This window comes from Perca flavescens, unplaced genomic scaffold (assembly GCF_004354835.1).
Source record: "Perca flavescens isolate YP-PL-M2 unplaced genomic scaffold, PFLA_1.0 EPR50_1.1_unplaced_scaf_15, whole genome shotgun sequence".
Taxonomy (NCBI): domain Eukaryota; kingdom Metazoa; phylum Chordata; class Actinopteri; order Perciformes; family Percidae; genus Perca; species Perca flavescens.
Window position 1 is genome coordinate 113155 of NW_021166570.1, and position 14346 is coordinate 127500.

Consider the following 14346-nt stretch of genomic DNA (forward strand, 5'->3'; position numbering starts at 1 on the left):
GTTAGGGACAGTTAGGGAAAGTCAGAGACGCGAGAGACAGACAGAGACAGTTAGGGACAGTCAGAGACAGTTAGGGACAGTCAGAGACACAAGAGACAGTCAGAGACAGTTAGGGACAGTTAGGGACAGTCAGAGACAGTTAGGGACAGTTAGGGACAGTCAGAGACACGGAGAGACACGAGAGACAGTTAGGGACAGTCAGAGACACGAGAGACAGTTAGGGACAGTCAGAGACACGGAGAGACACGAGAGACAGTTAGGGACAGTCAGAGACAGTCAGAGACACGAGAGACCGTTAGGGACAGTTAGGGACAGTTAGGGACAGTAAGGGACAGTCAGAGACACGAGAGACAGTTAGGGACAGTTCGGCACAGTTAGGGACAGTTAGGGACAGTAAGGGACAGTTATGGACAGTCAGAGACACGAGAGACAGTTAGGGGCAGTCAGAGACACGAGAGACAGTCAGAGACACGAGAGACAGTTAGGGGCAGTCAGAGACACGAGAGACAGTCAGAGACACGAGAGACAGTCAGAGACACGAGAGACAGTTAGGGACAGTCAGAGACAGTTAGGGACAGTTAGAGACAGTTAGGGACAGATATTCTAGCTAGCTGTTAGACAGACAAGCAGACAGACAGACAGTCTAGCTAGCTGTTAGACAGACAGACAGACAGACAGACAGACAGACAGACAGACAGTCTAGCTAGCTGTTAGACAGACAGACAGACAGACAGACAGACAGACAGACAGACAGACAGATAGTCTAGCTAGCTGTCTGGATTTACCCTGCGGAGATCTAAGGACCAGTAAACCATAGTCCTCACCAATCAGCCGGAGGTTAGAACCCCAACACAGAGACAGAGGAAGGAGACGGGACATCCGGACAAAAACAGGGCAGCAACGGAGCAATCCCGAAAAGTGTAAAGTAGTGATAGATATATAGACTACACAGGGAGAGATACTTGGTCTGTGTGTTAGTGTAGTGTGTGTGTGTGTGTGTGTGTGTGTGTGTGTGTGTGTGCTTGTTCATGTGTTTGTGCATGTGTGTTAGTGTGTGAGTTCATCTGCTGTGTGTGTGTGCGTTTTTGTGTGTTTGTGCATGCGTATGCGTGTTCATGTGTCTGTGTCTGTTTATGTGTGTGTGTAAATAACAACAATCTATTGACTTCACCGGAGACTTTTGAAAACGTCCCAGCCGGCCCTGAACGCATCTCTTCATTCTGTGTTTCAGTGCCTTGCTGTACAACGCCACGATTATATCCACACAGCACTGTCCTTAAAGGGCCAATTCATCTGTTACAGCTTTAGTTACTAGTTACTTTAGTTACTCCTCTACATTCATCTGTTACAGCTTCAGTTACTAGTTACTTTAGTTACTAATTACTTTAGTTACTCTACTACATTCATCTGTTCCAGCTTTAGTTACTAGTTACTTTAGTTACTCCGCTACATTCATCTGTTCCAGCTTTAGTTACTAGTTACTTTAGTTACTCCGCTACATTCATCTGTTCCAGCTTTAGTTACTAGTTACTTTAGTTACTCCTCTACATTCATCTGTTACAGCTTTAGTTACTAGTTACTTTAGTTACTCCGCTACATTCATCTGTTACTGCTTTAGTTACTAGTTACTTTAGTTACTCCGCTACATTCATCTGTTCCAGCTTTAGTTACTAGTTACTTTAGTTACTCCGCTACATTCATCTGTTCCAGCTTTAGTTACAAGTTACTTTAGTTACTCCGCTACATTCATCTGTTACAGCTTTAGTTACTAGTTACTTTAGTTACTCCTCTACATTCATCTGTTCCAGCTTTAGTTACTAGTTACTTTAGTTACTCCGCTACATTCATCTGTTACTGCTTTAGTTACTAGTTACTTTAGTTACTCCGCTACATTCATCTGTTCCAGCTTTAGTTACTAGTTACTTTAGTTACTCCGCTACATTCATCTGTTCCAGCTTTAGTTACTAGTTACTTTAGTTACTCCGCTACATTCATCTGTTCCAGCTTTAGTTACAAGTTACTTTAGTTACTCCGCTATATTCATCTGTTCCAGCTTTAGTTACTAGTTACTTTAGTTACTCCGCTACATTCATCTGTTACAGCTTTAGTTACTAGTTACTTTGGTTACTCTGCTACATTCATTTGTTACCGCTTTAGTTACTAGTTACTTTAGTTACTCCGCTACATTCATCTGTTCCAGCTTTAGTTACTAGTTACTTTAGTTACTCCGCTACATTCATCTGTTCCAGCTTTAGTTACTAGTTACTTTAGTTACTCCGCTACATTCATCTGTTACAGCTTTAGTTACTAGTTACTTTAGTTACTAGTTACTTTAGTTACTCCGCTACATTCATCTGTTACAGCTTTAGTTACTAGTTACTTTAGTTACTCCGCTACATTCATCTGTTCCAGCTTTAGTTACTAGTTACTTTAGTTACTCCGCTAGATTCATCTGTTAGAGGGCGACAACACTGTCGTGGTTAGCTCGCCGAAACTCTACTGCCGCTGTCTCCGCAACTTTAGCTAACGTCCGCTAGCATTACCGTACGTGTAGGCTAACGATAGCCAGCTAGCTTTGTGTGTAACGTAGCAAAAACCCACCCATCTCGTAGGGCATATATTTCATTCAACAAAATTATGGCACAAAAGGAGCACAAACGCCACATGTCTTAAGTTGACAACGTGGACAGTCGTAATAATATTTAGCTAGCAGGCTAGGCTAACGCTGTAGCGCTTACGTTAGCAAAACATCGGCGTAGCTTTAGCTAGCAGTCTAAACTTGTCTCGAGTCTTGACTCGAGTACCACAGCCCTGACGGGTAGATATTACTGAGCTGAACAACTGAACAAGCTGCAACTTTTCTGATTGATCCAATGGGAGCCTGACCCCATATGACCCCAATCTGCCCCTCTTACGGTAGGTTTCCACACAGAGAAATTTCGCTTTGCTCTCGTTGAGGTCGAACGGAGACGAAATTCGCTCTGATTGGAGCGAGATGAGAGCGAATCGCCGAGGGGATGCGAAATAAAGTTGACGAAAGTTTAACTTTATTCAAATTAGGACCACTCGAGAACCAATCAGGTCCGTGTGTTTGTGTTTGGAGGCGGGAGTTACAAAAAAAGTCTGACCAAGATGGTTATCAGCGCCGTATCATGAACATTTTGATGTGATTAAAATGTTTCTACACGAACATCGGTACTTCTATCAACACAAATTGTGTTTTATATGACACACGAACTTAGTCAGGGCACATACACCACTAAATAGATCCCTGTATATGTTAGTTTAAACACTCAAACTTTTCAGCTAGCCAACAGGCTAATCGCTAGCATGTTGGGACATTGGATTTCATTGTAGCCTAGCCAGGTAGCTAGTTAGCATTGAGGCTTGTAGCAACACGGATTGTTGTTTATATGTCACACAAACTTAAACAGGGCAAACCCACACCACCAAACAGACCACTGGAGATAGTTTAAACACTCAAAATGATTCAGCTAGCCAACAGGTCACCCGCTAGCATGTTGGGACATAGCATTTCATGGTTTTTGGCCAAAGCATGCTTCCCCCTAGGTGTGTTAAACATCAGGCACCCATCACTGGCTCTGTTTGTACAATTAACCACGCAACAACTCCTCGGGCATTTTGACTTACGCTATGCTGCTAGTACTACTAGCTCAACAGTCCCGGACCTCCTGTTGAAGATCTCTGAGATATATAACATGTTAGGGTGGGCAGCTCGCTGGTAGTTTCCTGGCAGATTTGGAGCTTTACGCAGGCTCACAAAATGTTTTAAACTCGATAAACTTGAGCAAAAGAAGTCAAAGTTGAGTCGGTAACTTACAGTTTCTGATCCGATAACAGACGAAGAAGAAGAAGAAGAAGGTAGTCCCGGAGATGGTCCTTCACCCTGCTGGGACACCGAGAGGAACCGGACCGGCCCGGCCAGTCCAGACTGAATAATGTCCAGTGTGTTTGGTCACAGAGAGAGATGCAGAGAGAGATCTCTCTCTGTATCTCTCTCCCTCTCTCTCTTTGTACCAGCCTCTTCGATCGCAGGAGGCCTCGATGCCTCCACACAATCCTCCATTCACTAACACACACACACACACTAACACTAACACACACACAGACACAAAACACACACACTAACACACACACAGACAGACACGCATACATACAGTACAGGCCAAAAGTTTGGACACACCTTCTCATTCAATGAGTTTCCTTTTTATTTTCATGACTATTTACATTGTAGATTCTCACTGAAGGCATCAAAACTATGAATGAACACATATGGAATTATGTACTTAACAAAAAAATGTGAAATAACTGAAAACATGTCTTATATTTTAGATTCCTCAAAGTAGCCACCCTTTGCTTTTTTTATTAATAAGGAAATAATTCCACTAATGAACCCTGACAAAGCACACCTGTGAAGGTAAAACCATTTCAGGTGACTACCTCATGAAGCTCATAGAGAGAACACCAAGGGTTTGCAGAGTTACCAAAAAAAGCAAAGGGTGGCTACTTTGAAGAATCTAAAATATAAGACATGTTTTCAGTTATTTCACACTTTTTTGATTAATTACATAATTCCATATGTGTTCATTCATAGTTTTGATGCCTTCAGTGAGAATCTACAATGTAAATAGTCATGAAAATAAAAAGGAAACGCATTGAATGAGAAGGTGTGTCCAAACTTTTGGCCTGTACTGTACACACACAAACACACACAGACACACACACACACTAACACACACACTCACAGACACAAAACACACACACTTAAACACACACACACACACACACACACACACACACACACACACACACACACAGACACACACACTTTTCTGCCTCACGTCTCTCGTCTTCTGCAGTATCGGTTCACATCATTTGAATCGGTTAACTTATTAACAGCGATGAAGCGATAATAGATGAATCACTGACATCACTAATGACATCACTAATGACATCACTAATGACATCACTAATGACATCACCGTACATTCCCATACCCCGGTATACCGTGCTGCATACACCGTTAGCGTACGGCTAGTCTACGTATGTCCATGATGTTCCACTTCCAGGATCGCTCCCGTCCCCCCTTCCTCTGTCTCTGTGTCGGGGTTCTAACCTCCGGCTGATTGGTAAGGACTATGGTTAACTAGTCCTCAGGTCTCTGCAGGGTAAATCCAGACAGCTAGCTAGACTGTCTGTCTGTCTGTCTGTCTGTCTGTCTGTCTGTCTGTGTGTGGGTGGTAGTGTGTGTGTGTGTGTGTGTGTATGTGTGTGTGTGTCTGTCTGTGTGTGTGTGTGTGTGTATGTCTGTGTGTGTCAGTGTGTGTGTGTGTGTGTGTGTGTGTGTGTGTGTGTGTGTGTGTGTGTGTGTGTGTGTGTGGTAGTGTGTTAGTGTGTGTGTGTGTGTGTGTGTGTGTGTGTGTCTGTGTGTGTGTATGTCTGTGTGTGTGTGGTAGTGTCTGTCTGTCTGTCTGTCTGTCTGTCTGTATGTCTACTGGTTCCCAGTGGATTGGTCCTTCAGATCCTACTGGTTCCCAGTGGATTGGTCCTTCAGATCCTACTGGTTCCCAGTGGATTGGTCCTTCAGATCCTACTGGTTCCCAGTGGATTGGTCCTTCAGATCCTACTGGTTCCCAGTGGATTGGTCCTTCAGATCCAACTGGTTCCCAGTGGATTAGTCCTTCAGATCCTACTGGTTCCCAGTGGATTAGTCCTTCAGATCCTACTGGTACCCAGTGGATTAGTCCTTCAGTTCCAACTGGTTCCCAGTGGATTAGTCCTTCAGTTCCAACTGGTTCCCAGTGGATTAGTCCTTCAGATCCTACTGGTTCCCAGTGGATTAGTCCTTCAGATCCTACTGGTTCCCAGTGGATTAGTCCTTCAGATCCTACTGGTTCCCAGTGGATTAGTCCTTCAGATCCTACTGGTTCCCAGTGGATTAGTGCGTCACATTTCCATTAAAAGGGTTAATCTCCATTAAGAAGATTGACTCTGCAGCTCTCTGCTTTGAGTGTGTGTGTGTGTGTGTGTGTGTTCATGTGTGTGTTCATGTGTGTGTGTGTGTGTGTGTGTGTGTGTGTGTGTGTGTGTGTGTGTGTATTCATGTGTGTGTGTGTGTGTACGTGTGTGTGTATTCATGTGTGTGTGTTTGTGCTCATATGTGTGTGGGTGTGCATTCATGTGTGTGTGTGTGTGTGTGTGTGTGTGTGTGTGTGTGTGTTCATGTGCGTGTGTCTGTGTGTGTGTTTGTGTGTGTGTGTGTGTGTGCTCATGTGTGTTTGTGTGTGTGTTCATGTGTGTGTGTTCATGTGTGTGTGCTTGTGTGTGTGTGTGTTCATGTGTGTGTGTGTGTGTGTGTGTGTGTGTGTGTGTGTGTGTGTGTGTGTGTGTCGTGTGTGTGTGTGTGTGTGTGCTTGTGTGTGTGTGTGCTCGTGTGTGTGTGTGTGTGCTTGCTTGTGTGTGTGTGTCGTGTGTTTGTGTGTGTATTCATGTGTGTGTGTTCATGTGTGTGTGTGCTTGTGTGTGTGTGTGTTCATGTGTGTGTGTGTGTGTGTGTGTGTGTGTGTGTGTGTGTGTGTGTGTGTGTGTGTGTATTCATGTGTGTGCAAACTCACTGTCTGAGCAGCTGGCGTCCTTGTTTCCAGCTGAGCTGATGGCTGCTGTTGGGAGGACTGGGAGCCTCACTGTCGTTCCCATCATCTGTGTGTGTGTGTGTGTGTGTGTGTGTGTGTGTGTGTGTGTGTGTGTGTGTGTGTGTGTGTGTGTGTGAGAGAGAGAGAGAGAGAGAGAGAGAGAGAGAGAGAGAGAGAGAGAGAGACAATTAGCAATGTTTCCGTATGAGATGATTTCAGAGTTTATCCACAGGTAGGTGTCATATAACTCAGTGGTTCTCAAACTTTTTTCAATAATGTACACTTTTTGAATTGTTTCTTTAAGCCGAGTACCCCCTGACCAGCGCTAATCATTTTCGGTAGAAAAAAAAGTGTATATAAAGAGGAACAGCACAACGCTGTAGGGCTGCTCCCTCTTAGTCGATTAGTGGACTAATCGGTGGTTTTGGTCTCAGTCAACTTAGATCTCTTTAGTCCATTAGTCATGTCTGATGCTTTTTTTCATGCTGAATGACTTATTTCCAAGAAACGTACGAGCACATCTCTGGTAAACACAAGAATTAAAGTGGTGCTTTTAGCACGACTCTTTGTGGAGAAACTCAGATTTACAGATCTGTCGATTAAATCAACTAATTGATCAGTCGGTGCAATTGAACGAGTGTTAGTCGACTAAGACTTTCTTCAATCTAGCACGGCCCTACAGCTCTGTCAGCGATAGATTTACAAAACAACAGCCTTGGACCTGAAAAACATTTAAATGCTGATGAGAAAATGAGACAAAAACTGCAAAAAAGACAGTAGAAAGAAGGAAGGAAGGAAGGCAAGAATAGGTAAAAATAGTATCAAAACTTCAAAAACAGTGACATAAGAAGAAAAAAGCAAAAAACCTGTAAAAAATAGGACAACAGAGGAAGGAAGGCCTCATTAGGTCCAAAGAAGGCGAAACAAATTTCACATTTTTGGTAGAAAAAAAAAATTCTAAATATAGAGGAAGAACAGCCTCGTAACAATTAAACATTTTGTTAAATATCTCACGTACCCCCTGCAGTCCTCCAAAGTACCCCTAGGGGGACACGTACCCCCGTTTGAGAAACACCGCTATAACTGACCAACCAACTCATCCTGGCTCCTTTCAACACAGAGCCGATGTGAGGAGACGAGAGCGTAGACTGTGGATAAAGATGGCCGACACAGCCAACGATCCTTGTGTGTGTGTGTGTGTGAAGAGAGAGGGAGGTTGGTCAATAACCCAGAGAAGAGAGAGAGAGGTGAGTTAATAACCCAGAGAAGAGAGAGAGAGGTGAGTTAATAACCAATAGAAGAGAGAGAGGTGAGTTAATAACCCAGAGAAGAGAGAGAGGTGAGTTAATAACCCAGAGAAGAGAGAGAGGTGAGTTAATAACCCAGAGAAGAGAGAGAGGTGAGTTAATAACCCATAGAAGAGAGAGAGGTGAGTTAATAACCCAGAGAAGAGAGAGAGGTGAGTTAATAACCCATAGAAGAGAGAGAGGTGAGTTAATAACCCAGAGAAGAGAGAGAGGTGAGTTAATAACCCAGAGAAGAGAGAGAGAGAGGTGAGTTAATAACCCAGAGAAGAGAGAGAGAGAGGTGAGTTAATAACCCAGAGAAGAGAGAGAGAGAGGTGAGTTAATAACCCAGAGAAGAGAGAGAGAGAGGTGAGTTAATAACCCAGAGAGAGAGAGAGAGAGGTGAGTTAATAACCCAGAGAAGAGAGAGAGAGAGGTGAGTTAATAACCCAGAGAAGAGAGAGAGGTGAGTTAATAACCCAGAGAAGAGAGAGAGAGGTGAGTTAATAACCCAGAGAAGAGAGAGAGGTGAGTTAATAACCCAGAGAAGAGAGAGAGAGGTGAGTTAATAACCCAGAGAAGAGAGAGAGAGAGGTAAGTTAATAACCCAGAGAAGAGAGAGAGGTGAGTTAATAACCCAGAGAAGAGAGAGAGGTGAGTTAATAACCCAGAGAAGAGAGAGAGAGAGGTGAGTTAATAACCCAGAGAAGAGAGAGAGGTGAGTTAATAACCCAGAGAAGAGAGAGAGAGAGAGAGGTGAGTTAATAACCCAGAGAAGAGAGAGAGAGGTGAGTTAATAACCCATAGAAGAGAGAGAGAGGTGAGTTAATAACCCATAGAAGAGATAGAGGTGAGTTAATAACCCAGAGAAGAGAGAGAGAGGTGAGTTAATAACCCAGAGAAGAGAGAGAGGTGAGTTAATAACCCAGAGAAGAGAGAAAGAGAGGTGAGTTAATAACCCAGAGAAGAGAGAGAGAGGTGAGTTAATAACCCAGAGAAGAGAGAGAGAGAGAGAGAGGGGAGTTAATAACCCAGAGAAGAGAGAGAGAGAGAGGGGAGTTAATAACCCAGAGAAGAGAGAGAGAGGTGAGTTAATAACCCAGAGGAGAGAGAGGTGAGTTAATAACCCAGAGAAGAGAGAGAGAGAAGTGAGTTAATAACCCAGAGAAGAGAGAGAGAGAAGTGAGTTAATAACCCAGAGAAGAGAGAGAGAGAAGTGAGTTAATAACCGAGAGAAGAGAGAGAGAGAGGTGAGTTAATAACCCAGAGAAGAGAGAGAGAGAAGTGAGTTAATAACCGAGAGAAGAGAGAGAGAGAGGTGAGTTAATAACCCAGAGAAGAGAGAGAGAGAAGTGAGTTAATAACCGAGAGAGAGAGAGAGAGAGGTGAGTTAATAACCCAGAGAAGAGAGAGAGAGAGGTGAGTTAATAACCCAGAAAAGAGAGAGAGGTGAGTTAATAACCCAGAAAAGAGAGAGAGGTGAGTTAATAACCCAGAAAAGAGAGAGAGGTGAGTTAATAACCCAGAGAAGAGAGAGAGAGGTGAGTTAATAACCCAGAGAAGAGAGAGAGAGGTGAGTTAATAACCCAGAGAAGAGAGAGAGAGGTGAGTTAATAACCCAGAGAAGAGAGAGAGAGAGGTGGGTCTCACCTGAGTCATAACTCGGAGCTCTGATCTCTCCCTGGGTCAGCTCGGTTCCATACTTCAGTTTATGAAACTTCGCCCTGAGGAAGACAAAACTGGTCATCACAACGTCTGAGCAGGCCGATCTAATACTGGCCTTTCATTGGCTCGGCTTTGTCCTGCATAGAGGAATGTTTGGCGCGCCCCCCCCACCCCACCCGCCAAAGAGGTGTAGCCAGCCCCAAAGGAAAAACACAAGAGTGATAAGAATATAGAATAAAAATAGCAATTTAAATCCTCTCTGAATGTGTTAGTGTGTGTTCGTGTGTTAGTGTGTCTGTTTTTGTGCTTGCGTGTGTTCGTGTGTTAGTGTTCGTGTGTTAGTGTGTGTCTGTGTGTCTGTTTTTGTGTGTGCGTGTGTTCGTGTGTGTGTTCGTGTGTTAGTGTGTGTCTGTGTTTGCTAATGTGTGTCTGTGTGTGTTCATGTGTGTTCGTGTGTGTGTTAGTGTGTGTGTGTGTGTTCGTGTGTTTCTGTGTGTGTTCGTGTGTGTTCGTGTGTTAGTGTGTGTGTGTTAGTGTGTTTCTGTGTGTGTGTGTGTGTTCGTGTGTGTTAGTGTTTTTCTGTGTGTGTTCGTGTGTGTGTGTTCGTGTGTTCATGTATGTGTTCATGTGTGTGTTTATGTGTGTTATTGTGTTTCTGTGTGTGTATGCGTCTGTGTGTGTTCATGTGTGTGTGTATGTGTTAGTGTGTGTGTGTGTGTGTATGTGTGTATGTATGTGTTAGTGTGTGTGTGTGTGTGTGTGTGTGTGTTAGTGTGTATGTATGTGTTAGTGTGTTTGTATGTGTTAGTGTGTGTGTTAGTGTGTGTGTGTGTGTTAGTGTGTATGTATGTGTTAGTGTGTATGTATGTGTTAGTGTGTGTGTTAGTGTGTGTGTCTGTGTGTTAGTGTGTGTGTTAGTGAGTGTGTGTGTGTGTGTGTGTGTGTGTGTGTGTGTGTGTGTGTGTGTGTGTTTTAGTGTGTTATCGCCAATTGTTCCAGACCACTGAGCTGAAATAAAAACCAGATGTGGCCCTTTTGTGAAGCCGCGATGTAGAAGAGAGTGACCGTGACACTGATATATATATATATTTGGTATTACGCTCCAGTAAACAGCATCCAGACCTGCCAATCAAAAGCTCAGACAGCCAGATTATGTGATTTATTACTAATAACTCCATAAGAGGATAAGCTGCTCTTTGAGGGGCGGACGGATCAATTTCACAAACACATAGTATTCAACCATCAGAGCCGCTTCAATTCTGCTCAATTCCTCCGCACACTCGGAGTCTAGTAAGTAAGTAAGTAAAGTTTATTTTGATAGCACATTTAAAAACAGCTTGCGCTGACCAAAGTGCTGTAGCTACATAGCGCAATAGGGTGATAAAATAAAATGAGAAAAATAAAATAAAACACGTACAAATCAGTGATTTGGGCTAAAAAGTGCATCGAAAGACAAACACTTAATTACAAACATAGCAGGATAAGACAATTAAGATGCCGGGAAGGCCGATGTAAAAAGATGAGTTTTGAGCCTGGCTTTGAATATCACAATTGAAGGGGTAATTTCTGATGTCAGGTGGCAGTCGGGGCCAGCAACAGAGGAGGCTCGGTCAGTTTTTTGCTTAAGCCGGGACCATGGGACATGGAGGAGGCCTTGGCTGGAGGATCTCTAACGAACTCACAACTAAAACGACAAACTGACAAGTTTCAGTTACAAAGAAAACAAAAAAAACTGTCTCTCTTTCTGCTTCTTTGCAGGGAAATAAAATTGTAGGACTGTCCTCGACTAAAGAAATTCTTAGTCTAACACTAACACTTATACGATTTTGTCGACTAGTCGATTAGTTGATTTAATCGACAGAGCTGTGCTCTTTGAGAGGTGGTTAAGACTAGAAAAGCACAATATAAATGTAGTTAATTAACCATCTGTAAAACTCAGTTTCTCCACAATTAATCCTGCAAAAGCACCACTTTAAATCTTGTGTTTCACCTCTCTATAAAATTGTGTAACTTCAATGCATTGTTACAAACGTGTTCGTATGATATCGTATTAGGCCTGGGCGAAAAATCAATTAAATGAATTAATTCAAATTTTTTGTTGCGGCCGATTTAAAAAATAAGTAAATCGAGTTTTTGTGTAATGGCGCATTTTTTGGCTCCCCGGAGCTTCCGTAGCGTTAGTTTCACATAGCAGTATGACAAGCGACAACAACATCATCATAGCACACACGAAATAGCAACAGCAAGTGATAACATGGCTACCGGTGAGAGTGGGAAGTTTGTTCCCAAGAAAGGAATAAAATCATCTGTTGTATGGAGTTGGTATGGGTTTGCTGCAACAGACGTGGAGCAAGAGACCCCACGCTGCAACATTTGTGGAGAAGACGGGGTTTATTCATTTGATTAAAACCTTAGACCCCAGATATGAGCTACCCAGCCGCAAGTACTTCAGTAGGGGGGAAAATCGGAAAATAGAATTAAAAAAAATTTAATCGGAGATTTTATTTTTAGGCCATATCACCCAGCCCTATATCTAGGGCTGTCCTCGACTAAAGAAGTTCTTAGTCGACTAACACTTATAGGATTTTGGCGACTAATCGATTAGTTGATTTAATTGACAGAGCTGTGCTCTTTGAGAGGTGGTTAAGACTAGAAAAGCACAATATAAATGTAGTTAATTAACCATCTGTAAAACTGAGTTTCTCCACAATTAATCCTGCAAAAGCACCACTTTAAATCTCGTGTTTACCAGAAATGTGCTCAGAAGTTTCTTGGAAATAAGTAATTAAGCATGAATAAGCATAAAAAATGACTAATCGACTAAAGAAATCTTAGTCGACTAAGACCAAAACTACCTCTTAGTTGACTAATCGACTAAGAGGAGGAAGCCCTACCTATATCGTATGAAAACTTAAGATCAGGATCATGTTTTCCCTTTTTTAGGCATTGGCATCTTCGTCCGCTTATCCGGTGTCGGGTCGCAGGGGGAGCAGCTCCGGCATGGGACCCCTCGTTCCACCTATAGCTATGCCCCCCACACTCGAAACCATCAGTTGCACCTCTGACCCCAAAGTCTATCATTTTGGGGATTATTTTTTTTTTGGGTCCATATGCAGTTAATGACCTGTAATGACCTCTCATTTAGTTTTTCCTTGCTTCATAGAACAAATGTTATTAATGTATATATTTTGTCTTCGAACTAACCAAGTATGGGTCACCCCTACTTGTATGCTGTACCGTATTAGCTTAGTGAACCATATGTATGTTGTGTTTCTGTTTTAACATTTACTAATAATTTGTCCTGTTTTCTCTTTTCTTTTGTCCTGTTTTATATAGAAAATGTTAATAGTGTTTATCTTATGTCCTGTTATTGCAATTTATATCTGCCAGTTGGGACTACAGATGGAAATTAGCCTTTGGGCTACAATCTGGCACTTTTACGTGTACTGTGCAAAGGGTGGCTACTTTGAAGAATCTAAAATATAAGACATGTTTTCAGTTATTTCACACTTTTTTGTTAAGTACATAATTCCATATGTGTTCATTCATAGTTTTGATGCCTTCAGTGAGAATCTACAATGTAAATAGTCATAAAAATAGAAAGGAAACGCATTGAATGAGAAGGTGTGTCCAAACTTTTGGCCTCTACTGTGTGTTCCCCAGATATCGGTTCAGTGGACTGACCTCTCCTGTTTGAGGGCGTACTCGAGCATCTTGATCCGTCTCACCAGGTCTTTCTTCAGGTTCTCCTGGCCGCGCCTCTCCCCCTGCAGGAAGGCGATCTGAGCCTGGAGGGAACAGAAGGAAGGACCCTGAGTTATAGGAGGGAACAGAAGGAAGGACCCTGAGTTATAGGAGGGAACAGAAGGAAGGACCCTGAGTTATAGGAGGGAACAGAAGGAAGGACCCCGAGTTATAGGAGGGAACAGAAGGAAGGACCCCGAGATATAGGAGGGAACAGAAGGAAGGACCCCGAGTTATAGGAGGGAACAGAAGGAAGGACCCCGATTTATAGGAGGGAACAGAAGGAAGGACCCTGAGTTATAGGAGGGAACAGAAGGAAGGACCCCGAGTTATAGGAGGGAACAGAAGGAAGGACCCCGATTTATAGGAGGGAACAGAAGGAAGGACCCTGAGTTATAGGAGGGAACAGAAGGAAGGACCCCGACTTATAGGAGGGAACAGAAGGAAGGACCCCGAGTTATAGGAGGGAACAGAAGGAAGGACCTTGAAGTTATAGGAGGGAACAGAAGGAAGGACCCGATTTATAGAAGGGAACAGAAGGAAGGACCCTGAGTTATAGGAGGGAACAGAAGGAAGGACCTCGAGTTATAGGAGGGAACAGAAGGAAGGACGCCGAGTTATAGGAGGGAACAGAAGGAAGGACCTCGAGTTATAGGAGGGAACAGAAGGAAGGACGCCGAGTTATAGGAGGGAACAGAAGGAAGGACCCCGAGTTATAGGAGGGAACAGAAGGAAGGACCCCGATTTATAGGAGGGAACAGAAGGAAGGACCCTGAGTTATAGGAGGGAACAGAAGGAAGGACCCCGAGTTATAGGAGGGAACAGAAGGAAGGACCCCGAGTTATAGGAGGGAACAGAAGGAAGGACCCCGATTTATAGAAGGGAACAGAAGGAAGGACCCTGAGTTATAGGAGGGAACAGAAGGAAGGACCCCGAGTTATAGGAGGGAACAGAAGGAAGGACCCCGAGTTATAGGAGGGAACAGAAGGAAGGACCCC

General features: G+C 43.4%; 1 protein-coding gene across 1 annotated transcript in view; it reads right to left on the bottom strand.

Moving 5' to 3' along the window:
- LOC114551546 (striatin) overlaps positions 1 to 14346 on the bottom strand; it is an 84596-nt gene that overhangs the window by 46752 nt on the left and 23498 nt on the right. Inside the window, exons 2-4 of the mRNA XM_028572570.1 lie at positions 13289 to 13392; positions 9590 to 9663; positions 6636 to 6720 (exon numbers count right to left, since the gene is read on the bottom strand). Coding sequence (XP_028428371.1) covers positions 6636 to 6720; positions 9590 to 9663; positions 13289 to 13392 — 263 coding nt within the window. The remainder of the gene's footprint in view (positions 1 to 6635; positions 6721 to 9589; positions 9664 to 13288; positions 13393 to 14346) is intronic.